The 27,079-nt window shown below is 39.1% G+C and overlaps 1 protein-coding gene across 1 annotated transcript in view; it reads right to left on the reverse strand.

Annotated features, from left to right (window-relative positions):
- The window catches only part of LEMD3 (LEM domain containing 3), a 48,058-nt gene that overhangs the window by 15,232 nt on the left and 5,747 nt on the right, over positions 1-27,079 (reverse strand). The window contains exons 2-6 of the mRNA XM_084301693.1: positions 12,689-12,726; positions 10,590-10,656; positions 3,768-3,835; positions 1,770-1,849; positions 1,544-1,692 (exon numbers count right to left, since the gene is read on the reverse strand). Of these exons, the coding sequence (XP_084157819.1) occupies positions 1,544-1,692; positions 1,770-1,849; positions 3,768-3,835; positions 10,590-10,656; positions 12,689-12,726 (402 nt within the window). The remainder of the gene's footprint in view (positions 1-1,543; positions 1,693-1,769; positions 1,850-3,767; positions 3,836-10,589; positions 10,657-12,688; positions 12,727-27,079) is intronic.

Consider the following 27,079-nt stretch of genomic DNA (forward strand, 5'->3'; position numbering starts at 1 on the left):
TCAACCTTCGAAGAGTAGCTACCTTTATGAAAATGTTTAATTATTTTAACAATAGCATTGTTAATTGGCATTATTGGGGTTTGAAATTTTACTCATTTGTGATGAAAAGCATTAAAACTATTACCTTGGAAAAATTCAAAATCATATTAAAAGTTGTATAAATTCATAATTTAGAATATGTTAAGATTTAAAAATGCATAATATTCACTAATTTAAGGACAAGTCACGTGCTTTATTTATACAGGTCAAAACTAATTAGTTTGGACTGCTTTAGTTCAGCTACAAATTTGTATTTCTTACCATGATAAATGTTTCTTTTCTATTAGCTTAAAGATGATTGTCCTTTTTGGGGGAATATAGTTAAGAAGGCCAACAGCATAAGCTGAGAATAAAAATCTTATTTCTTTCATCTCAAACTGAGGGCACCATTCACCCACGGTTTCAAACAAAAAAAAAATACACAGTGTGAATGATCACACAGCAATGTTAACTGATAGATAGAGTCTGAGGGACATCACTTTAGGCCAAAATGGCTATTAATTAATGAAAATAGATCCAGTTTCTACACAATGCTTCATTTCTGGAAAGGTACTGCATATGAATCTGAAATACAGATGAGAAAGTTGGAACACTAAGCAATTTGCTCAGCATGACTGATGAGACTGGTGACTGACTCAGATACTAAGTTCTGTCTCCATATTCCAGTACAGCTCATACCCACTATTATCAAGAAGACAGCCATCTGGGTCAACTTGCCTTCAATTATTTTGGTTTGTCAGAAGGCTAATGAAGGCGGTCTTCTATTTTTAACTATGAGGTTGTTAAAATACTGGAATAAATGATCATGTATAATGATCATTTATAATATATATTAATATATAATAAATGAATATTCATCATGTGCATGAGATCGATTCTGCATCTTCAATATTTCTAACTGGCCACACAAAAATGACTGTGCTTGCACTCAGCTGGACCACATCATTATTCTGCATCACTTTCAAATTTACTTAATTCTTGGCCATAATGAAATTATTTGAAACTTAGAGAACTATCACAGATTAAATGAGTAAGTCTTACTGAAGGATAAATACCTGTACATCTGTTTCAGAAAAGGTTAAGAATTTTTGGAGACAAACAAGTAATTCAACTTCTCCTGGAACTTTAACTACAGAGAAGATGATTTTTCCTAAAGTTCCCAGAACAACAGTGAAACATCCTCAAAAAATGAAGGCCACCACATCTTTTTCCCCCAAAAAAGAACCACTGGATTTGGAATTTTTTAAAACTCAAAAGGTAGTGCTTTGGCAGGAAAAGGCCAGAGTTCCTAGAGAAGGAATTGGTTCAGCTGACTACAACAGATGATAGCAAGTAATATAAAAATACAGTGGCAAAAAAGTGCAAAACAGACCATGTTAGAGCTTCTGTCACTATCCTGGCTACAAGTTGTATGGCTGAATAAGAACTTCCAGTGAACACACTGCTCTTTCCACCATGAATTTACACAAGTTATAACAAAAAAGTGATTGTTTAAATAACTTACCCAAAAGCAATATTGATAATCTGTGAGTTACATTAATAAACGCACGGCGAAAACGACACCTGAAAGACATCTTTGGACTAGTGGATTCCAGGTACTTTACATCTGTCACATTGACGACATCCATCTCATTAGGGTCACTGCCAATACACCTGTTAAAAATATATGGCATTTACAAAAAAGGATATGGTCTATCAGAACACACTGTTATACAATAAAGACCACTTACTTTATGCCAACATCTTCCCCACTATTCAAGATCCATTGTAGTGCTGTGTTAAGTACACTTTCGTATTCTGGATCTAAATTCTGTCAAAAGACAAACATTAGTGAGCAATTCTCTAAATAAGCAGAAAGTTACCATGCCACAATAAAATACAGATACTGCACATGTTAGTAGTCAAACCTGTGTGACTTTGATCTTGAAGCTTCACTTTTTGCATAACTGTTCAATAGGCAAAGCAAATCCACCCATGCTAGGAGCAGCTATGGGACTTACTAATATTCTTCAAATTAAGGACTATATGAAAACTCTAGTCATGATCACACTTCAAGAATTCTAACCTACAGAGAAAACTAACCTACAAAGGAAAAAAAATCAGCCACTAGGCGGTGCTCATTGAAAGTCTCTTTCAGGAATAAAACTCAAACTAGATATAAACTTAGCTGAAAATAGCTCCTAAAAAATCAGCTGAGGTAAATTTTTAAATGATTTTCCTCAAGCTTCTTAAGATTATTTGAAAATACCAGTTATGTTTGTAGTTCAAGAACTTTTATCACTACATAGGAATTTACAAATTTAAGTTATCTGCTATCAGTAATCACAGGAGAGCATTCACTGCAGCCTGAGCAGCGCCTCCAGAGTTCACCTTATATCCTTTTGTAGAAACAGAAAAAAAAAAAAAAAAATACTGTATTTGAACTGAAACTGTCCAAAAAGGTTTTCTCTCCTTGATTTTTAATGAGGCTCTACGGCAAGTACTTCAGAAAAAAAATAGGAGCAGCTAACTTATTTTCACTTTAAGGAAAAAGTTCTATCATCAAACACTGAAATTCCACCAAAAAAAGAAAAAAAAAAAAACACGCATTTATACTCCAAAAATTAGGAACTGCAGGGTTAAACATGGTTTTACATGAAGTGACAAATTTGCATATGAAACTTGGATTTATAATTTTTTTTTCAGCTTTGATAACTGGCATTCTTTTAACCAACGGTCTTGTCTATTATGTTACCTGGCATCAACCTATTTTTTTCCATGTATTCTCACAATGCACTGTTTTTAACAGATACAGAACATCATTGCCAATCCAGAATTATAATCTGAGATAAAACAGTTTTTAACAGCTTCTTCAGCAAGCTCTTAACATCGCCTCCTTTTTGTTTACTATGTAAACGTTTGCCAAAATGCAGTATTTTTGTACATTTGTATATTAAAAGTCACATGGGCTTAATTTCCTCCACCCAAAAAAAGCCATACAAGATCTTATACCATTTTAAAATGTGAAAGTAGCTTCCTACTGAAGGGAAGACCGATGTGGGCTAAAATAAACACTACAGCTGCTAAGAAAAGACAAGAAATCATTTTTTATTTAGGGAGGGAGGCAGGGCAAATGACAGGGCAGAGAGAGATCCTAATATTGCAAGCCTACCAAGTTACCATAAAGGTAACACAGCTGCTGCCTGTCAGGCTCACTGCAGAGCCATGCTTCAGCCTCTTAGCCTCTTCTCCCAAAGAAGGGAAGACAGTATCTTTTCCAAGATAAGAGCTAAAACTAAGAGACTAAGAGCTGAAAAATGTCTCAAACATTGCATACTGATTTCTGGAAAAGCTTCTAGAGATTTGAGTTTCATACTTTTTTTTTTTTTTTTTATGTTGGTCAACAGCTCCATCAAATGACATTATACCCTGGTGTTTTAACTAAAGGGGAAAAAAACCTTTATGACACTGAAGCACTGCTATCTACACTTGCATTGCAATTAACCCCACTTTTTCTTTTCCCTTCCTTTTTCCACAAAATCTCCATATCTCATGAAATAAAATGGTAAGTAGCATGTATTGAAGAAGTCAATTATAAACATCTCTGAATAATACTTGACTTAGTTTTATTAGTATAGAATGTCAGTTACTACATTAAATTGAAATGACACTAATACCAAACCAGACAGTAAAATTTTAAGTTATACAACTTTTAGATATAACCAATGAAAAATACTGCAATTGCTTACTTTTAAATATGCAGCTGCCTCCTGGACGGTAAGGTTCCTTTGAATAGAGCTTCCACATTCATGTTCCCCTGGTAAAAATAAAATTGTTTATTTTGATCACCTTATTTCTGCACTATATAGAATAAAATCACCTAACAGAAGCTAAAGGTTAACGTAATCTACACAAGCAGCAATAGCCAAATAATTCTTTAAAAATATATGGAAAAAAATCAGAAGTGCACTCCGCCAATGAAAAAAAGATTGTCACAGCTAACAATAAATACAAATAACATCAATACAAATTCATGTGATCAGAAAATATACTTCAATATTTACACTGAAATTAGAACAAAAGATCATATGAAGAGCAATCAAAAGTATTAAAAAGTTGCTGCCATACCCTGCCTCAACTTCTTCCAAATAATTTCTATTTACTTTGAAACATGTATTAGCTATTAAACAGACCAACTTATAGTTCTAGCATATCCACAGCAGTATTTCCAGCACTATGAATTTCCCACATTTCAGTTTGCTCCAAGTCACCACAGTAATTCATCACCTTCCTGAACATACACAACATACCAATATGCCCTCAAACTGCTGGTTTTACCATCTCCCTAAGTATTTCAGAAAGTTTGCAGAGGCAGTCAAGAAATAAGGTACAGTCAATCTTCATAGCCACATGCCATCTTCTTCCTGATTTACTTCTACTTAACTGAAGGCATCCAACTTACGCAAAAAAAAAAATAATCTGGTATCAGTCATACAGAAAAGGCGAAGTCTAACTCCAGTTTTATCTAACACTTGGCTGGTAGCTCTGAAGAACTGTTAGAGAATAGCAAATCCTTTTTTTCCTTGATCTCTGAAAAATAATCTTAGTACCCATCCCTGCAATTTTACTGTGCCAAAACATTAAAAATGAAAACTAGCCTGTCACTGAGTCAGGGTTAGGCCTACCTTACCTTCCTCAATCCATGCCAAATGATCATTCCCAGTGCTATAGCAATGCTAAGAAAGTTTGTATTTTGTATATGCATGAGTACCTTGAACTTTTGCTTACACTCTCAAAAAAGTATTTAAAGTTGAAACTATTCCAGACAGGATTACCCTTTAAATGGAGCAACTGCAGATATTTACTACCAACACATCCAAGGCAACCTGACAAAATCAGCAAACACTAGCAAGTTATGGGAAAGCATCTTCACATCTCATTCACAGTAGAGTTCCATAAAAATACATGTTTTTATGAAGCAAAAGTCTTTCACAGACTGCTAAAGTGATGTTCTGTTTAATACACTTCAACAGACAACTGAATTTTGCTTTGCAAGCGCATCACCATAGTAGGGATGGGCTTCTACTGCTGCGTTACAGTTTTTAGGAGCACTCATATTTCTCTGGCCTAGAACTAAGCCTCCCTGCTTGCATGCATGTGTGCATTTTCAATCAAATACTGAGCAGAAGAGACACTATTTTGAAAGTTGTTTCACTCGATAATTAGCACACAACATCTGAGACTTAGTCAAAGCTCCTCAGGTCTACTGTGACAGGAAAACTGCAGAGGTCACTGGTGAATACTGACAGCACCTTTGAAAAAACACTAAATTTAGAAGTCAGCACAGGAATTGGAGTTACAGGTTATTCTCTTAAGGAATTTAGGTAGACATTCACAGAATGACTTGGTTTTGTGCTGCATTAACACTACAACCTGTACATTTACATGTGCTGTCATTTCACGTTTCAAGATCAGCACATTTGGGAGAACCATATCATATTCCTACAATCCTACATAGTTTTAGATCTAGAACAGATGGAATGAATGCAGCAAAACCAAAACAGATCTCTGTAGAAGCCTTACATGTGATCACACCCAGGTACTAGGTTGTATGACATTGACATGTCTGATAAGTACTTGTTCTTTTACACTTTTTTGTGTTTGGTAAGGCCTGAAGTCTTGAAGCACATCAGTCGTATTTTGACTTAACATAACAGCTTGGGGGAGCAGGAGGAAGAAACTCTGCTGCTAAGGAGTTTGGGGTTTTCAGGGGTTGCTTAGTAAGAATCTAGATAACTAGGAAAGCTCAAGTATGAATCAAAACAAAAAACAGCAAGAAGGATGACATTAATACACAAAGAAAAAAAAGCAATCAGAAGGCAAGACTGTGAAAAAGGCATTTTTAAAACAAGCTGCAGGGTTCATCTTAGATTTTCACTCCTCTGAGAACACAGCACTACACCTTACAAGTGGACAAAAGCTCCCTTAGATGCAGACTAGACTACTTTAATAGTTTTAAATTCTAATCTTCTTTGCCTCCTTCCAGGAATTACATTTATGCAGCATGCAGCCAACACACTGACTTCACAGCTTCTCGTCTCATTTTTAAGAAGCCAGCAGACAGTTTCTTCACAGTACTGCTTTTGAATATTTTTTTTCCTGACTACACTCCCTCTGAGCAAATTTACCCCTTAGAAAATGGTTTTGCTGCTCGAGATCTGACAAAGCTTAAGGCCCATCAGTTCCAATTACTCACATACAATCACAGGGGAAAAAAATTAAAACGTCACTTTCATCTCACTCCTGATACCAGAAAGCAACTCAGAGTCATGTAGATTGAGTCCTGTACAAAAAGCTGCTGGAGATGCAGTTCTCATTCTAACTTACCTATTGCTGGGAACCATTTAAAGCTTTCTTCTGAGAAACTCATGAATTTGAAAGCCTGCAGAAAGTTAGGCAGGTCACAAGTCAGACAACCTTTACTGCAAACAGCTGGATATTCCTCTATGCCATTTCTGTCGCTCCTTTAGCTAGTAGTTCTGTAAGTGAAGGCTTATTTTGAATTACTTTGGTGCAATCATTAACCACTTGGCTTGGAAACCCACTTTCCATGGCCTGAGCCAAAAATGTCAAAAATGAGCCATTTGAGGCCCTATATCCAGGAATAAAATTGAAGCAGGGCAAAAATCTTCACACAGGTCTCCTGCAAGACATATTTGAGCACTTTTCTAAAAGAGCTCCTCTGTTGCCATTCTGCTAAAATGCTTACTGCAAGCTTAGGGAGCACGGACCTTCCTGCTCAGCCTTTTCTTGGACATGCCACTTCAGTTTCAAGTGCCATCAGAGAACGGTTCCAGCTGCATTTGTACGGAGGTGATGCAGGTAGCACACACCCCAGCAGTGATCACAGAATTACCTTTTAGCTTATGTTAATGCACTTGTGCAAGCCGCTTAAGAAGCTAGGTTCTTCTCCCAGAAATATTAACAAGAAGCAAGTAAGACTTTAAGGAACCCATGGATTTAACACAGATCTCTAGCAGATATCTTGCTGCAACGCAGTCAACCAGTACAAAAGCAAACAGCTTCGAAAACAGTCGTGTAGCAGATCTCCTGCTTAGAGGTTAAGCAGCAGGCCGCTAAAGTGGGTAGCCAAAAAAAATAAGAAGAATAAACGTTGTGAGAGCAAATACGAACACCTGATCTCCCAAAGGCAAGTTCAACAGTCTAACACTGAGGAGAATCAGAACTCACTAAATGGTCTTGAAATCACTCAATAAGCAGCAAAATACCAATAACCTGAAGAACTAAAGATTAAGGAGAGTGACAGAACAAAGCCTGAGACAGCAATCAGGTACAGTAGCTAACACTTGAAATTAGTGTTAAGAAACAGTTGGTGTTTTTTCAAGATTTCCCTCCAGCCACAGGTTTATCAGTAAGCCTTATTACCTACTGAAGTCTAGTTCAGCCCACATCTCAAGGACCTGTGCTGTCCTTTAGCACAGAAGAAAGCCATCTGAATCTGCCAAAGCACTCTGTGCAGAATGCCAAACAGAAGCAGCATCTTACTAGGTAAAAATTCTTTATGTACAAAAAAATAGGGTCATATCTGTAGGTAGCTGCTGCTTGTGGGCATGGGGATTAGCATTGTTCATTTTGTGAGCCTGTCTGAAAGTGGATGTGATTTATTGAAGTCTCTCCATAAAAGACAAAAACATCCAGTAATTAATACATGCCTAAAGGAAGTCTGATTTAAATAAAGCATGGATTTTGTTTTAGGACAAAGTGTTAGGTACAGAACTATACAGTACCAACAAAAAGTTGCTTTTAAGAGAACCGTTGGACGAGAACATAAACCTCAACCCAAAACTGAGTGAGTAGATTCTGCTTCTCCCTGCAGTTTCTTTTGAGGTAGGCATTACTCACCATAGGCTTGGCAGACTAATAATTCTGAAAACAGCGATGCATTAAGGGCAATCTATTTTTACACAGGATAATTAAATCGTTTTACATAATATCAGAGCACCACAGTACAAAAATGGCAGCTACAGTTGGAACATAGTATATGAAGTTACATAAAAAATAATTGTTACCCTGACTTTTTCTTCCTTCAAACAACTTTTGTGTTTCATCTTCTATATGAAAAGCCCCATCATTTGATCTTCAACTGAAGTTGACAAAGCAAGAAACTAGCTCAATAAAAATGTAAGAAGCCTAATTAAACAAACAGGGCTACAAACCAAATTCTGAACTGGCCTTCCTCAAGGTAATCCAGGACATTGAATAAAGCCTAACAGAAGACACTAGTGCAAGTTTCCATCCCTCTTTTTTAATACTAATAGTTAAAACATGAACAAGTGACTCATAGCCAAGTACAAAATGAGGGAAACTTTTCCAAATATGTGACAGGGAGACTGAAGAGAAGCACTTTAGTAAAACTGCATTCCCCTACTCCTCTATTCTGAAGTGCTGCACTATGTACAAGATCAACACTCTTAAACCCTGCATCTTTCTGGCAGCCTTCTGTGTTTTATGACTTTTAAGCAGCTTCCACCCATTGTGCCAGGTCTACATCAATGCAGGACTGAAAGATGGATGGCAGGCTCCTTTCTCTGATACCTTAATGAGACCTGGCACAGAGGATAATTTACTGATACTCAGACAGAAGTTAAGTCATTTTTCAGACTGTGTGAAAGCTACTCTGCTGAGCAACCAGGTAATCTTACAATGTGGTTTCAATCTGGGGGATCATCCTGTCACAAGGCATGATTATACTTTTTGAAGCTAAGTGTTAAAGATTCTTCTGGCCAGGAATAGACTAGACTAACAGGGACTAACACATCTTTTGTGTTAGAGGAAGAAAGTAGTCTGTCATCCTGAAGCATATAAACTTTTTTTGTAAGACAGACAGGTGTGTTTATGTATATATTTAAATATATACTTATTTAAATAGATGTACAGCCCCATAGATATATTCCAGCTAATGAAGAAAATTCACTGTCCTTCACAGACGCAAGAAATGAGTGCCAAACCTTTTTATCCAGGCAAATACATCATTTACTGTACAGCCACTGGAGGGCCAGATAACACTGAGGAAACTGAAAGCTGTTATATTCTCTCTCCAAGAGGGAAAAGAAGCAGCATAACTCAGTACTTCCGCTTCACGCAACTAGGTGCTTTACAGCACACAGCTGTGGGTCTCAGGTGATGTTCCTGGACACCACAGATTAGCTATGATAAAGGATTAGCAGCACAGATTAGCTAAGAAAAAATCTTTTGGCCCCAATGACTTATAGCACAGAATTAACTACCACCATCCATTAAGTATGAAATGGTTTGAAACAAAAAGATACCAAGACATAAGTGAACAGGGAAAGAACAGCATTGCAAGGCACACACAGTCAGAAAGCAACAAATTTAAAACTAAAGAAAAACGTTTTGCACACATCCAGGAATAACATTCTAACACTACTTTGGGTTAAAGCAAAATGTAAACAAGGAGAAATCCGTGGAGTTTGTCTAAATATCTATTTTATTCACCACAGATATTGTAAATACTCTAGAAACAAATACTTCTGCAGGAAGATTACTCATGCAATTTAAAAGTATTACAGAGCTGCTCAAAGTTACAGATTTACTATAAAGTCCTGGGCATATAAAATCATCAGCCTTGTATCTGGGACCGCTGATTCCACACTTTCACCCTTTGAGAAGTGTCTGTAGCACCTGACAATAGTGGATACGTGGAAAAGGCTTCTCAATGACACTTGCTGTTGCAAAACAAATAGGTGGCACAAAGAACAGTAAGACTTAAAACCACACTGAACCACTGCCTCTTAAACACTATACGGATTAAATAAGCAGGGATGAGAAATAAATGGCCTAATAAGCATGAAACAGACCCTGCTGTAACCCCATATTCACCAGATGTCAAAGCTATAAATCCAGTCTTAACTTCACCATTTCTCTACTGTGCTGTGTAAATTTCTGTGCAATTTAAAGCCATGTTAATTATGACACTAGGCAAAAGCACAATAGCTTGGAATAGTCAGTAATTAATATTAAGTCTAAACACGATCTCTAACACATTACTATACAGAGAACTTTGCATTAGTATATAATTAGTTTGGTTAAGTTGCACTAATCTGTCTAACAAGGCAACCTTGTTTAACCACTACTGTTCATTGTATTCACCTTTTTTATTGTTGTAAAATATTATTTCAAGCATTTTTCCACTAGAGTGAAATAGCTACCTTTAAAAGACATACATATTCCTCGTGACATACAGCAAATTTAAATCTTTACTAACATCAGTTTAATAAAGCATTAAGGTAAATCAAAAACCTCGAGATCAAAACACGCAGCCTATACCATTAACCCAAAAATGCTGCAGTGAAAGATGCTACAGTGATGAAAAAGGGCACTGTAAGTGAAATAAGATTTCTGGTTTCCTCAAATGGAACTCTTAAAAGTTATCAGGGCCTCAGAATATATCAATTGTTACAAATCACTATCTGAGCATGGACTTCTTTGTACCTGTTACAATAACACTTAGTCACAATAATTTTTGTTACCTGCTACTTGTGCCAACTTATCATGAAGTGCATATAAGCTGTTCATCATGAGACTTATTTCATCTGCCTAGAATTAGAAAAACACATTAACATTAAAATAAGCATTACTAAAGATGCATTTTCTTCTAGTTCAGACTTTATAAACCATCAGATTTTTTTTGTAAAAATATATATACACACACAAGTGGAAGGCTATAATGTTTTACACATCAACAATGATGTAAAAAATAGACTCTGAATCAAAACATTTATTTACAATACAAGTATTTCAGATCCTGACAAGCTGAACTAGACTGCAGCCTGGACTCCATTGGATCTCCAAGTTGAAACTGACAGCTCAGAAGGTTATTTACTATTTTTGTTTTTTTGAAAGCTACTATGTAAAAATAAAAATAAGTAGCTTTTCTGAAAGCTACTATGTACATTTTTAAGTTTTACTCTTAAAAACATGAAGTGACACTTCATGCAAGCCACACTGGTGTGTGTTATGGCCATATTCCCCACGTGAGATTCATAGAAACGTTAGATTTTTTGCCATCTACAAAAAAGTGGTCTACACACTCTTGTTAATGCTTCCTGCATATACTGCTAGTATAAAAAGGCCTGTTTCCCAGAACAAGGATGAAAATGAGATGTCCCAACTGTTACTTACAAGAGTTAAACTCCTTTACCAAGACATTGAGCAGTTTCATTGAAATACAGGCAGAAACCTTTTGCATTAGAATGAATTATTCAAAACACGAAGGTAAGAAGCACTTCTATGCACTAAGTAATAAATTTCTAAAAGGCTGCGGATTTTTATTTGTTTTTAAGTTCTTCCTGGGGCAGACTCAAATGGATGAGATATGAATAAAGACTTTACTTTGTTCAAAGATATGCTGAAATTTTTACATCTGATTTTCCAGTTTTGACAGTTTTTATATCTGATTTTACTCACATTGAAAAAAATACATATTTTTAGTGTAACTCCCTGTTGCACTAGTGCTACATGACAACATTTTAAAATGTGAATGGTCCCATTATTTTCCGCAAGAAAACTGCTACCAAAAGGAAGAAAGCTTCATTTCTTTGATCAGACATTTGACACATTATTTCCCATAGCCAATACCAAAAATTGCCAGCATTGCCTCCCATATTCTGGTCCTACAAATTCATCACTAAGATTAAATTGGTATTACAGTGGTACTCCCCAGGAAGTTAACCAACCTTGTTAACCCATCCCCTGCCTGGTCAAGCATGGCAGAAGAGGGAAGTCAGTCCTCTACCACATGCGTACCCAAAGAGCAGCGCTCTAAGGTCAGTTTGTTTGCCTGGGGGTACCACATAATTTACCCCTCAAAATTTCATTTGTTCAGAAAGATTCTTTCTTCTAAGAAAGATTTCAGTGAAATCTGAAAATATGCAACAATTTACTTTCGGAGAGCTCAACCTTAGACAAAAAAAAAAACATACACAATTATCTCGTGATGTTTGCATGGACATGCTTAGGAGAAGACCGCTGTTTACAGCCCAGGCAGAAAGGCCAGAAGAGAGAAGCACCAAAATCCATGCTTCAGAACTCAATAACCCAGATACCTTCAGTGGTGACATCTCAAAACAGGCTATTCTCATATTCCAGTTCAAAGAGTGAATATAGGAACAAATAATAGAATTGACTCCAAGTGAAAAAGAAATTTTCTAATCCATTTTCTGTAGATGACCTAGCTCTTGCTCTTCCATGGCACTAAATAAGATCCTGGAGTTTCAAGACAATTATCTCTTACCAGCTTGTGTTTCCGTGGCTGAAAAGCCAAATAGAAAAATTAAGGGAAAATTGATTAAATTTAGCCTCAAAAATCTTACTACAACACATTTTTTCCTCATAGCTCTACAAGAAAAGTTGTGTGACATTTTGTCAGTATATAAAGCAATCAACCAAATATTGTAATACTGGTTATGTTGCCCAAAATGAAAAAGCAAAAAATTAAAACATTAAAGTAGCAAGAAACACCTTATACAAAACATTCTGGAACCCGCACCCTTCTGAACAGATCTAGTATGTTTTTATACAATCATTCAAGACTAATATCTCAATTTTTTATTTTTTATTTTTTACTTACTTCTATATCTCGTAGTTCATCACTGAAGGGATTCTTGACTATCAAAACAAAGAGAAAAAATTAATTCATTCTATAGTCTGAAAACAGTAAAAAAAAAATATACAATCATTGTAAGTTTATAACAATTCTTTAGATAAAAACAAACAAGTCCATAACATGAAAAATGACAATTAGACAGCTATTAACATTTGACTTAAACTCTGCATTTTATATCACATTGTGGTAGCATTTAAGTTAAACCAGAACCTCATTTATCTACGTATTTCACAGCTATTGGCATGCAAACATAAAAAATGTGTTTGCTGTTTGCTAAATTCTTGCTTTAATGTCTCAACTGTATTGAAATAATAATCTGAGGAGTTTACATTCTTAAGGTGTCTAGTTCAAAAAGAGTATAACTGCTTTTTTTTTTTTAACAATAATAACCTACATAACACAAAGCTGTACAACTCAGCAGCATTTTCTGTTTTGATGGGAGTAGGAGATGATGCACAGAGCATCAGTGAAGAGTGCAATGTGCCTAAATGACCATTCCATCCTAAATACGAGTTTCCACAGCTCCTGAAAACAGAAGCTGGTTTATTACATTCCTCTTAGCTACAAGAATAAAATTTTCAAGCAAGAGAAGCTGAAGCTAGTCAAGTTATTTGTCCTACACTTATACTTGAGAATGATCTCCTAATGGCTGAAAAATTACCAGGGTAGGAAGCAATCCCCATTAAAACACATCACCTCGCCTTGCTGAGCTGCAAAATCTGCCACCCCCAGTCTGAGTTGACACAGAAGTGAGCAGCTCTGCGTCCTGTTCAAACAGGAAACAAAGTTCCTACTGACCTCGGTTCACCAAGCTCAAACACAAAAGAGAAAAAGGAAACGTCCTGGGAAACCTGACACAGACTTGAGGGTCTAGGCTGCAAGTGCCGTCAGGCTGATGGTGAAAGCACACCAAAACCAGGTAGCTTTTGAAGGGACGCACTGCTCCGTGCTGATTTGCAGCCATGAATATTTGATTTGGATAGCAGATCAATAAACATGATCCAAGCAGAGGATGCTCAAGCACTTGTGTAAAGCCAAGCCCTACACAACTTCATTCTATACGTGCAAATTCTCAGCCATTGCCTACCAGGCTATCGAGCTACCGACTTCACAAAGCTCCTATGAACTTCATTCATTAACTCAGCAGAACATTTCCAGCACACTGAACTTTTAATCTGAATAGCCTAAAACGGGATTAGAGAAATCCAGCCAAGGCTGTAGCTGACTGCCAGCCTCCCAGTCTGATCATTACTTACCCAGACAGGAGAGCTGTGGACTTTTCCCAAAGTCAGCCTCACTGAGCAGACCTGAAATCTTGACTGTATGGTTTTACGTGGGGAGAGGCCACAGAAGCCCAAACAATGTGCAGATTTCCATGTATCTGACAAAGGTATTTCAGCAGTGTTTGTTTCAGGAACAAACAGAGCATATGCCCAGCTCTAAATACTCAAATTGAAAACTACCTGCTGCAGTTCCACGTACCCCAGTACAGGACAGCACGTAAGTGAAGCAATGGTGATGTAAGATCACAACTTCCCCACTCTCATTGTAAAGTCTGTCCTGTGAGCAGCTTCATATTTAAATAAATTAAAACATTGACTTTATGAAGCAATCCAGATGAGGTATGTCAATGTTTGATCGCCATTTGTGTTTGTTAAAGAGAGGCAAAAAAAAATCACTTTCCGCCAAAATGATCTGACAAAATTGAGTTAGTCCCTGTAATTGATTATTATAACTCATATAGTAGGATTTCCGAAGTTTGTGATTTTATAGGCAATTAACCAGTGAGATAGATACATGTCACGTAAGATGTTAACATTAGGTTGGATGCCCAATGCCTTAAGAGGTAAGTATGCAAAATGCAACCATAGCAATTTATCACCTGCACATGCAATTAACAACTGATAATGAACCCAGAACCTTGATTAACTTCAGTCAATAAGGTAATTCCTCAACTACTTCAATAACTCCTCTGGTTCTGAATTCCCCACCACCACCACGTCTTTTTCTATTATTTAAAATTTCATACAATGGCTTAGGTTGGAAGGGACCTTAAAAACCACCCAGTACCCCCCTGCCATGGCAGGGACACCTCCCACCAGACCAGGTTGCCCAAAGCCCCATCCAGCCTGGCCTTGAGCACCTCCAGGGATGGGGCAGCCACAGCTGCTCTGGGCACCCTCACAGTAAAGAATTTCCTCCTAACATCTAATTAAAATCCACCCTCTTTAAATTTAAAACCATTCCTCCTTGTCCTATCAATATCTGCCCGAGTAAAAAGTTGTTCTCCATCTTTTTTATAAGCTCCCTTTCAGTACTGAAAGGCTGCAATGAGGTCTCTCTCCCTGGAGCCTTCTCTTCTCTGGGCTGAACATCCATCCCCAGCCCTCTCCTCACAAGAGGTGCTCCAACCCTCTGAGTATTTTGTCCAGGATTTAAAATTTTCATCACCTCCTCCAACACGTCTCAGTTATTTCATATGACATCTATCTACGTATTATTGGTTCTATTGGTTCAGAAAGTTTTTTCAGAATTCTTAAAATACACAAGTTTACTTCCAACACTAACAAGTTCTTATTCTACCAAAGTAAGTATTTAATAGATAATTACTAATGGAAAAGTTTATGTGGCAATACACTTTTGAGGCTTCTCCTCAAAAAGGGTTCAAGACCTCGACTATACAGCAACAACTTCACAGTGGCTTATCTATCAAGTGCAAATGTTTACGAGCTTCAAAGAACAAATTGTCACCTATTTATATGACAAAACTAAAAGCTATTGAGATCATTCTCCAAATGATCTCCAGGCTGTTGTTCTGGGGATCTTCTCCCAGGTTAGCCAACCAAGATCTGCTGCCCTCAGGAAGAAAGGATGCGACAAACAGTTCCTGAACACAGCATCTCAGACACCCAGAGAGAAGCCAAACTGAGAAGCATGTTAATTTTTCTTCGCTACACAGGAATACAAGTTGCAGGATGAAAAAGCTTGAGTATCTTCCTGGAAGGAAAAATGACAAAAACCTGACAAAGGGAACAGTATCTACTCCCCAATAATACTGTAACAGCTGAACATCCTGCAGGGAAGTTGGATTCCTTGGAAGAAGAGCATTATTCCTAGCAAGGCAACAGCCTGCCTGATAACAGGATCATTGTGCCTGACTCAGGACGAAACAAAAAGTAAAAACATTAAGGGATTATCATCTTCAAATGAACTTGCTATCTGAACAGGAAGAGAGATGCTATTTAAACTCCATTTTTTAGAAGTGGCCTGATTTAAATGCTAGTTAATCAAGAACAAGACAACAACATCACCGAAAAGCCTGTGAAAGAAATAAAAACAGCACACAAATACTATTCTGGTTAACTAAAAAGACTACCAATGACCCTAAAAATATCTAATTTACAGGTACCACTCTGGGGACAACCTGTAAATGATGACTTACAGGCTAAACTCTCTGGGAGTGGCGAAACTGCTCAGCCTCCAGTAACAAGAAGTCACCAGCACAACACGAAGGGTCACAGCAAAGCCCCACAGCACTCCAGCCAAAGCTGTCAACACAAATGCTCAGACTGAGCCATCTCACAGAGATACTGGATTTTAGGAAAACAAAGAGTCAGCATCAACATACAAGGTTAGTTTCTGCATACCCATGAAAATTATCTTAAAAGCAACAATAAAACCACTCACCACCCCCGTTTTCCTGCCTAATACATCAGTAACAATTGCAGACAGACGCGGTGTTTACAGGGGTTCCTTTAGTTTTTCCAGTAGGACAAACAGCTCAAAGCAGCACTCCTCCTCTTTTCTAAAGCAAGATTTATTTTCCAAACACTAAACTTAGATGCCAAGAAGCAGCCAGTCCTTCTACTACAGGCAGCTCTTGGAGGCTGTGGTACCTCACCCTGAGCAGTGTTACCATCTTGCAGCCACAGCACTCACCACGCTTCAGTGGGTAACATCAAAACTGACATAGGAAGGAAAGCAACATGGGCACAAACCAAAGATTCACGAGCAGTGTCAGGGTGTTGTGCTCATTTGAGAGCCACCTGCTCCTCAATGGACAGGGAAATCAAAAGAACACTGGCAAATATGAACGTCCAAGCATAAAACCATAGCATCTATGTTGATATGGCAAGAGAGCATTCTCCCAGCCACAAGAAGATCCACACTGCAAGTTTCCTGAGGCAGACAGAAGCGTGGCTTTCCTTCCCTAGATGGATCAATACCGGTGTTCCCAGCCCCTCGTTAGCCCAGTCCCACACTAACCCCAAACTTTTAGCTTCAGCAACACACAGTGACAGAGGTCCACAAGTTAAATGGGCACACATGGAGAGGAAAAAAATGCAAAAAAAAATAATAAAATAATACATTTTCTTTGCTTCTTCTGAACTTACCACTTGCTAACATGAGAAATTCCTCCTCATGTTACGGGAAGCAGTGAGTAATCAGGCTGTGTTCACCTTCTCCATGCTACTCATCCCTTTACTTCATCGCCCAGCCCATCCCTCAGTTCTCACCCTTCCACACTGAAGGGTCCCAGTCCTCCTTGCTAAGGAAGCCATATGGTGCTTTTCATCATGTTACTGTTCCCTGAACCTTTTTTGAGCTCTACTACATTTTTTCTGAGGTTGGGCACCCTTCAAAACACAGGAACACCACGGATTGATTACTAATGTTACACTGATGTTCTCCAATGTGTATTATTTAAATATACTTTATTCTTAATTCCCTTCCTAAAAGCTAGAAATTTGTATTAAACTTGTTTCTTGCTCACTACTGCTCAAGCTAGCATTTTTAACAGACCCATTGTAGTCCCACCATCTACTTCTAAAAGAACAGATGATTCGATATAAGCCAAAAATTGGCTTTCCAAAGCAGCTTTAGCAAGCTATAAAGCTACAGAAGCAGAAACAAGAACGATCCCAATTAACCTGTAGGCAGTTATCTCAGTGTGATGGCAGAGAGGTGCCAGACAGCACCTCCAAAAGAAGTCAGGGAGCACACACACCGCAACACGCTTCCAAGCCAGCAGGCTCTGCAGAAGCAAGCACGTTCCTCCCTGCAAGCAGAAAGCTCCTTTTCTCCCCTCAGTCTACCAAGACACAAGCAGACTAATCTCAAAACACAAGCTGTATTTTTTCCAGATTTTGCCTTGGAGAAGGCTTGTGCTCAGTAAGTGGGTAACTCAAGGCTTTCCATTAGCATTTTCCTCAGGATGAAAACAAAAAACGCAATTATCTGGATAATGCATTGTTAACAGAGGAAGTCACACCACTGGAAGCACAGCTACCCACAACAGACCCTTAGTGCTGCCTTTTCCTACATGACCTCAGGAACAAGTCTTCAGTAATTTTATACTCTGAGTACTCTCAACATCAACCAAGAGTCCTACCATTTTATTTGGGTAACTCCGGCCAAGTACTGATTCCACCTGGTGACACGTTGTGTAGGTGTCAGAGGCAGCCCTAAGATGTTGTCTCAAAGCTTCTAACCCCTAACATTCATGGTGCAGGGAGCAAGAGTTAGTACAGCTCCTAAGATAGGCACACAGGATCTCTCTGCACTTTTTCTGTAATACGCTTAGGCTTTAGGAGGAGTTTCTCCTAAGAGGATGCTTTTCCATGAATACCTCCCATTGAAAGTAAACAGTCCCTTTGTGATTCTGGAGCTCCAGCTTTCAGACAGCTCAAAGAATATAATCCTGCCTGTATTTTCCTCTTTGCAATACTCAAAACAAATGGGTAGCTTTGGATGACCTCCATCTCCAGGTTGTTCAATTTCAGGTGGAAACCACAAGGAGACAAAATCTCTGTGCTTTTATATGTAGACACAAAGCCATGTGTCAGGCCGAGCAATTCCTTCATTACCGATCACCTTTGTGTGCCTTAGATTAAAAAAAAAAAAAAAAAAAAAAAAAAAAAAAAAAAAAAGAAATGTACTCCTAAATTGGCAGAGCCCTCAGGAGGGGCCAACCTGTAAGACGAGTACAGTTTGACCACTCCTTGGCCATGCCATTTGGAGCAGCAGCACAACCTGCCCAAAGGGCTGGGGAACTTATAAGCAGCTGAATCTCTCCTTGACATCAAGTCAGTTTTTCAACTGTCTCAGCCAGGTTAGAAAGCTTTCATTAATATTTTTCCCCCAATATAATTGGAATTAATTCTGTTTGTGAACAGGTGAGATGGGTGAGAAGGGTTGATGATGTAACCAAATTATGATTTTTTTTTTTTTTGACAAAACCCTTATGTCAAAGAATGAAAGTTTTTCCTTTTTTTTTTTTAAATAAACTTCCAGACATTTCCTATCAGCCCCAATAATAGTAAAGCTTTCAGTATTTTAGGTAAAAGAGATGGAAATACCAGAATTTTTCTTCCAAGTTCTTCACTGCTTCTTCACAACACCTCTATCTTGTGGCTGTATCACCCTGCCTAGAAGCAGTTGGATCTACTCTTGCCTATTTCAATACTGGTTTGCACAGACCTGAACACTGACAGATGCTCTTAAGAGAGCCACATTAATTCAGTCCATACTTATGGTGACTAGTGTTTTGGAAGAGCTTCTCATTAGGTTGAGTTTCACTGAAATAAAAATACTAGTTTCAGTCCTCTACTTGTATTAATCACCAAAAACACTAGAAATAGTAAGTTTGTGTTTTAAAGATAAAACTAAATTATTTTGATCTGTGTAATGGCTGTAAAAAATAGAAACAGAAGAGTTGGCTGTCAGTTCTTAAAAAGTTCACTTTAAAAAAAAAAAAGCAAAAAGCCTTATGAATTAAATCCAAAACTGAAACAGTTGCCAAGACATCAGAGCTGACTTCAGAGAAAAGTTTTGTCTACCTTATTGCCACTTTCACTCCAGGAACAGCGCTAGCAGCTAGAACCTACTGTGCTGAAGTACCTATTTCAAGTAGAGCTGACATCTCACACCGACTCCTGCAAATATTAAGAAAGAGTCTGTCTTTCCTTCTTTCTGGTCTCCTGTTTCTTAAATATCACCATCAACCAAAGCAAGACTCGGGAAAAAAACCTGCAGAGCTGTAGTATACACACTGCTCATTTCAAAAAGGAGGAAAAATGTGTAAGCTGAGTGCACGAAGAAAGCCTGGGAGTTGACTTTTTCTACTAGAAGACCCTGTAAAAATAACTGTAGACAAATGGTGAAGGTACAGGTAAACGAGCTTAAACAAGAACCTGTGCAGCCACACCATGAAACAGACCAAACTTGAGAACATCACTATGAGCAAGAAAATAATACTGCACTTTACATCTCCAGTTGTATAGAAAGGTGAGAAATCCAGGCAGAAGAGCCTGGTTGTGCTTCACACCTCACACACAGCTGCAGGGGGATATGCATTAGAAGAACCAAGGGCCAGGCCCCAAACACTCACCCTACTGTTTCCAGTTCCCACACACCCCCAGAAGGAGGTCTTCACACCCAACACCATCTCCTCTGTGCCTACATTAATTCCAGGGGAGCACATGCAGTAAAACAGCACATTTGAGCAAGAGCACATTAAGCTGCTAGGTTATTTACAAAATTATTTTCCACCATCCCTGTTTGTGGAAGGTTAAAGCAACTGTCACGAAAGCATTCTCTTCCCCAGTTTTATTTCTACCAGTGTAAGAAATTGTTTTATGGCACCCAAACTTGCACTTACATTCTTTTACACCATGCTACAACGCAGACTGTATTTCAATGAGGAAACAGCTGTCTGTGTTCTGTTAGAAAAAAGGCTCAGAAGTGCATTTGCCATGCATTATAAAAAAAATCGTTAATATTACATTCCTTGCACACACATACACAAATGGTCTCCATTATAGGCTGCTGCTTTATGTAGGAGGAAAAGCAGAAAAAACACCAAAGCTGCTTTTATTAGCAGTTGCCAAATATTGTAAGGAAAAACATCGCACTTCAGACACCCACAAGAACTTTACAATGGTAAGAATACCTTTGTTTGCAAGAGAATCACAACAGGCTCCTGTATTAGCTCTTCTCTCCTCTCTCCCTAATATTTTAGCTCTGTATACATCATAAGGCAAAGAAAAAGACTTAAAAGACTTTGATAAATGAACACTGAAATGTAAAAAACAAGATATTCAGAAGGGAAACACCACCTTGAAAACACTGCAGCCCAAGCAGCTAAAACATTCGAGTAGGAAGCCGTCTGCTTTCCTCAAACTCCAAAGTTCAAGATGGAGAGCAAACTCGAAATGCAAGTGTTATTAAAACACAGAAGGTCTAAGAACTATCAGGAAGCTGCAATTAAATATACTGCCATTCCCCCGAGGGGCTTGGTCTGTATAGAAACACTCCTTGCAATCGTGCACAAGCAGGAAAGATTCCTGTCTTAAAGGGATTCCAATGTAAAAATACTGTCACTCTCCTTCCAGACAGACTTCAGGTGCAAAATATTAGTACTACACTATAGTACTATGGCCAGCCTGCAGCAAAGGCAACATTCAAATGGAGAGCACCGAGGCAAGAACTCTTAAAAGGCCCTCAGTTACCAGAGCAAAGCCATTAACCAATTCAAGATAAAGCTCACTTAAGGATTTTTTTGTATTCAAAACCTGCTTTCGACTGTACCTGTCCTTTTAACTGTTCAGACATTGGTCTGACCATCACTGCTTGCTGCACCAACAGTAGCAGAACTGCTGAACAATGGTCTGTCCGTACAAAGCCTGGAAGTGTCCATAAACCTCTGAAAATAGGTGCCCGAGAGGATCCTAGGGAGGAAGACAGCTTGCTTGCTTTTGCGCAAGACACAGGTTTAGCTGCGAGCAGGTGCCGTGCCATGATGAAGGTGAGCTTTCAGAGCAAGCAACAGCCTGGTCTCCTAGAAGTAACCAGACTGCCTAAAAAGGCTACACACTGTTCCAAAGCTAGGTGTTTAAACTATACAACAAAGCTCACAAAAGCAAAAATTAACTCTCCTTCCTCAAAACAAGCCATTTCTCTCATGCTTTAAGGCAGCATAGCAGGCCATACAGCTGCTAGTATAATGCCACAGTTTGTGTAAGAAGCTCAGCGCGTTGCCCTCTCTTGAATGGCCAAGAACACAACACATTTATTCATTCCCTTACAAAAGGGACAGACAGACCCTATTTGGCCTTTACACCTCAAATCACCAGGACACCTTGTTTCCAGAGCTGCTATTTTTGTGCAATTATTTTTTTCCAGTTTGGTCTTCCCACAAAGCAATGACTTTAGCACCACGCAACATAAAGAGCACAATAAAACAAGCCTGGATTTAACATCCCATTGTCCTTCCCTACTTCATATGCCACGTACTAAATCTGCGCATTTTTGTTGTTACTTCATAAACAGCACTTTTATCTGAAGGTCAAGAGAAAAACAGCTTTCCAAGTTATACATAAAAAAACACATTGGGAGCTGCTTTGTGGGCAATTCCCTAGCACGCAACCACATTTGCGCTCAAGGTGAAGCTAAAAAAATGCCCACGGTGTTGATCAGACAGAGGTCACAATACAGCCGGGATCACTGAGTCAGGCTGTGCATACACTGAGCCCATCCTGAAGGGCTGAGCTCTGAGCAGTACTCAGCAGGCTGGTATTTCTGGTTTTCTGAGGAAAAAAAAACTAAGAGCAAAAAGGGCACTGTACAGACAATACAGCACTAGGGCTCTTTCCCATGTTCTTAATGCTCCATTTCCTTTTTTTTTCCTAGGGTTTTATCAGGATTAACAAGTGGTTGATGTATTATACAAAATATGAAGCAGGCAAACACGAAATACCCTTTAGATACAACTTAGCTTCCCATTTCCCACAAGAGTTCAGGCACAGCTTTACCCAGAGCTGCTCCCAGATAAGCAGCAGCCCACAGCCTTTTAGAAATCAACAGAAAACCCCTAAATAAGATGCACCATTAGTTTCTTGTCCAGAAGGATGTCTGCATCTCTAACCTTTTTTTCTTAGCTAGGCAAACTTTCCCCGGAGTGGCATTGTCTTAAAAGCAAGCTTCCCCCTTCCAGCTTTGTCATTGAGACGCGCCGTGCCTCTCACCTCCAGAAGCTGCCTTTGATCACCCAGCAGGTCCAAGCTGATACAGAAACAGACCCGATAAACCTGACCTCACGCTCTCCTCTTCAATAGCACGCCGAGGAATTTCATTAATCATTCCCCCTTCTTTACGAAGTAACAGCAAACTCCTTCCAAGGCATCTGCAGGGGAAGCAGCACAAGCAGGACTGCCAGGGCCCAGAGGAGGCCTCTCAAGGCTTTGTCACCCATGCACCGCCCCGTTTGTCACTCAAAAATTAACAATTCCCCTCCGTGGGCGTCTGGAGCGTGCTGTCTGAAGAAGAACATACTTTTAGATGTAGGTCAAACGCCAGAGATGATCCCAAAGTTTCACTATCAGTGTTCCACCACTTCCCAGCAGACGCGCGAGGGATTCACAACCGGCAGCGACAGCCCACCTCGCATCGCCACCAACATCCACACAGCCACCTTCTGGGATCTGCAACCAACCCCCTGCTGGCAGTAAATGTTCCGTGATACAATTTCTGCCAGAGGGTTTTGGGGTTAGGCCTAGCTAGGTTTCTGTCCTCTACAACCAGCAGCAGAAACAGAGGCCTAGACACTCAGATAAAGCTTTGTTTGCTGGGGATGTGATGTGCTTTTGGGAATCCTGGCCATGAGAGGTTCCTCTTGTACAGCCTGATGACACCGAGCAGACAGCAGGGTAAGTAATGCTGAACGAGTGCGCTGAGGCATGTTTTGTGGTGTAACAACAGAGGGAGATGATGGCTATTGAGGAGGCGGATGGTTAAGGTGAGTGGTTTTCCTCCGCTGCCTATTCAAATATCCAAAGGTCAATATATGCATTAACAAGTCAATGTAAAGTCTGAGGCTTCTCAGATAAACGATTCAGAGATTTTACTGACCTTCTGTGGAAAAAAGGAAAATTAAGACCGAGGTGTGGCCTTAGAAACCAGCCTGTTTTATGCAATCCATCTCTACAGTCCTCTTGTGATGTCTTATTACTCACCTGCCTAAAGAGGACAGACTGATGCTGCATTCACCCAAGGTGCTACAAAGTCCAAGTATAAAAGTTTTTTGTACCTTTCAATAAGGAAAACGTTATGGAGATGTGCCCTGCATATAAACCCTGTATTAAGTGAATAAAGGCAGCATGAAGGAAGCCTCAGAATGCACATCAAGCAACTGCTTTGTAAGAAGCAGTCTTCCAACCTTTACTTAAATAAACACCCTTCTCTATTTCTAAAACGGAAGAATTGCTAAGGCAGTTCTTCTCTACAACCATTCATTTATAAAGTTATGCTTCTTATCTAGCACATCACTGAAATACAACTGATCTACTCAGTAGGTTTTAATGCCACTTAATTCAACATTAAACCTCTTTACCCCATCTCTTCCTCTTCCCACATCAGATGACCCTTCTACATCAATTCAGAGTGCTACTCAGAGTTCACTTAAAGGAATTTAAGACTCCAAAAAGACACTTTATTTCAAGATACTTGCAATACGAGAAGCTCCCAAGTAAGCAGAAAATTTGATTCTTTCCTCTGCAAAGTATTCGTTTCCTGAAAACGCCACACAGTACAGCACTTCTCCTCCAACTACACCCAGTCACGTTCAGTTTGCCCCTTACACATCTAGCATGCACTCACACTCTTGCTCCTCTCACCCTCCGCAGTAGACTAAACACAGCAGAACTGAGAAATGGCACTGAAAAGCACTGCAGCAAGTACAGCACAGTAGTACGGAAAAGGGGACACTGACGAGGATCTTGGAGAAAAGGAGCCATCGTATCAAAGTGCAGGAGGTCAGAGCCATAGTCTCCTCACCCCTATTTTTCCTTATTACAACTGGTATCTCTTGATGAGGACACATTTCTTACTCATGACATGGTATGCTCAAGTTATCCAAAAATACTTGATTCAGCCTTCCACCTCCATTACCAACATGTCTTTAACTCCTCCAGCTGGGCTGAGAAACTGACTGAATGGACAAACTTCTAAAAAAATCTCCAAAGTTTCTAGGAAAGAATACTAGCAGCACCTCAGACTAGTGAAGCGTAAGCCCAAAGCCTGTATTCACCTGGACAGAAACTAGAAGTATGGAGACAACATCAAGGCAGCGTCTTATCAGCTGCACAGAGACTATACCTGCATGGAGTCAAAGCATCTGGATTGTTTTGCAATTCTTCATTTTCCAGAAAGAGACTGCTCTCTGACATTGACTGCACACCTTTCATGTCATCAGTTTCACCCAAAAACTTGATCTTTTTGTTTACAACACGGCTCAGCATCAGACATCAGCACTAGAACAAACCCTCCTTACAGAAAGGACCCGTCTGAAGTCATCTTCAAGTTGTGCAGTCCTTCTCCCATCTACTCTTGCATCCAGCAGCACGCTTCCTTCCATCCTTCAACCCTTTTCTTTTCCAAGTTTTTCTTAATCCAAATTCTTCAGTGGACAGAAGACATCACGGTTACTTTGATCAGAGGCAGAGTTACATCCTGTCCTCATTTATTATAATCACAGTAAAGGCTTTGTCACCTGCTTCCACAACACTAGACCTACCAGCAGCAACAACAGAAGCCAAGAAGAGAAGAGTCAGGGCAAAGATACTGCTACAGAAGTTCTTAGAGAACATGAATCCTGTGAAAATCACTTTTTCTTCTTAATGTACCTTGATTTCAGAATCAACTTACCCCTCTCAATCTAACACAAATCACAAAAACACAAGTAATTTTACCAGAGAATGCAAGCACTCGCAGGAGTTTTAAATTCATAAGGAATAAATGCCTCATGATTACAGTGGACTTTGTGCTTCTCCACAGCACCGGACCAGCATTTTCATTAGCAAGAATCGAGGTACTCGTTTAATTTACTTGCCTAAGCTCTTTTGTGAAGTGATCAAACAACTTTTCCAAACAGCAGCTCTAGCCTGCCGTTCACATGTCCACGCCATTTCTGAAGCACAAGGCTCGAAGCGTGACAGGGATCAGTCTGGTACAACTCCAGCACTCCTGCCAGCTTCGCTGGGTAAGCATTAAGCCAAAGTTTTGCAACCTAGTACTCCCACATGAAATACACGTCAACATGTGTTAAATGCACACGAGTTTTTAGAAATACAATTGGACCCCAGGAATAGAATGACTGCAGGCATGATTCTCCCCTCCTACCAGGATACTTCAGGAAACAGTGCGAAGGGGGGTTCCTACAACGCTATGCTAAATTTAAGTCCTTGATTATCACGGGCTCCTCCTTAAAAGGCCTCCACCACAACGATTATTGCGCTATCTGTCCTCAGCAGAAAGAAATTTGCACCACACTTGAAGAATGCTATCAGAGTTGGCAGAGGCTCTTAACAGAAGAAACACAAGTTTGCTTTTTGCTTTCCCACTCCTGTCTGGTCTGCAATTCTCCATAAACCATGGAAAAGTTACAGACCTGTCGGATCCTAGATCACCCTTAATTCTCTCATCAGAAACTGATTTTTCTGTTGTGAAAACTACCACGCGCTGGGGGATGGAATGCAAACTTTCAATTCATTTTGATAGCTTTTGAAATCAGATCCTGCCAGACCTCTTCTGCACGCCTGCTCCCCGAGCAAGCAGTCTTACTTGTAATTTCTCATGACGTTACTCCGCAAAAAGCATGGCCTACAATAGTAATGTTGAAGAAGTATTTTAAGAAAATCTGAAGGCTTGGCATAAGGGAAGTTCTGTGCATGTCTACAAACAGCAGCACTTTTAAGGTATGTCTACCAAGTTAGTTCTAAATACTCTGACAGAAGCAAACAGCTATCTCCTTAAAATACACTAACTATAAAGTTGCAACATTTTTGTTTCAAATACACTTTTCATAACGATTTTTTGTTGTTGTTGTTGTTTTTTTACTAAAAATCCACTGCAAAGGTGAATAGGCTGTTTTCTTTCCTTTAGAACTAAAAAGTTCTGAATTTCTCAGCTAAGGCGAACTATTTTGCACTACGTAACATTTGTTTGGACTTTTCTGGTATACTCTGCTACGAGTCTTGACAAATTTGTTCCTCATTTTTAAGAGCTGTTTCTGACACACCACAAAGAATGCCAGAGTTTAAAATTGTCAGGAATCCTACAGAAAGTTAACTATTCTGTTTGGCTTTTCCTCATCAAGGCAGTCCAGAGTTTTTCCTATCTACTGATCTTGATCCAAAAGTCACCAAATGCAGAAGAAAGCGAGGTCAGAAATTAGTCTTGAGGATACTCATCCAGATTTCCTTCTGTATCACCTAAAGCAGATGTTTTTATTTGCTAACTAAAGTTCAAAGCAATATATAAAAGGTGAAACAGAGCCATGTGCTCACATGTCAATAGAAT

The sequence above is a fragment of the Netta rufina genome, assembly GCF_964035555.1.
Source record: "Netta rufina genome assembly, chromosome: 1".
Classification (NCBI taxonomy): domain Eukaryota; kingdom Metazoa; phylum Chordata; class Aves; order Anseriformes; family Anatidae; genus Netta; species Netta rufina.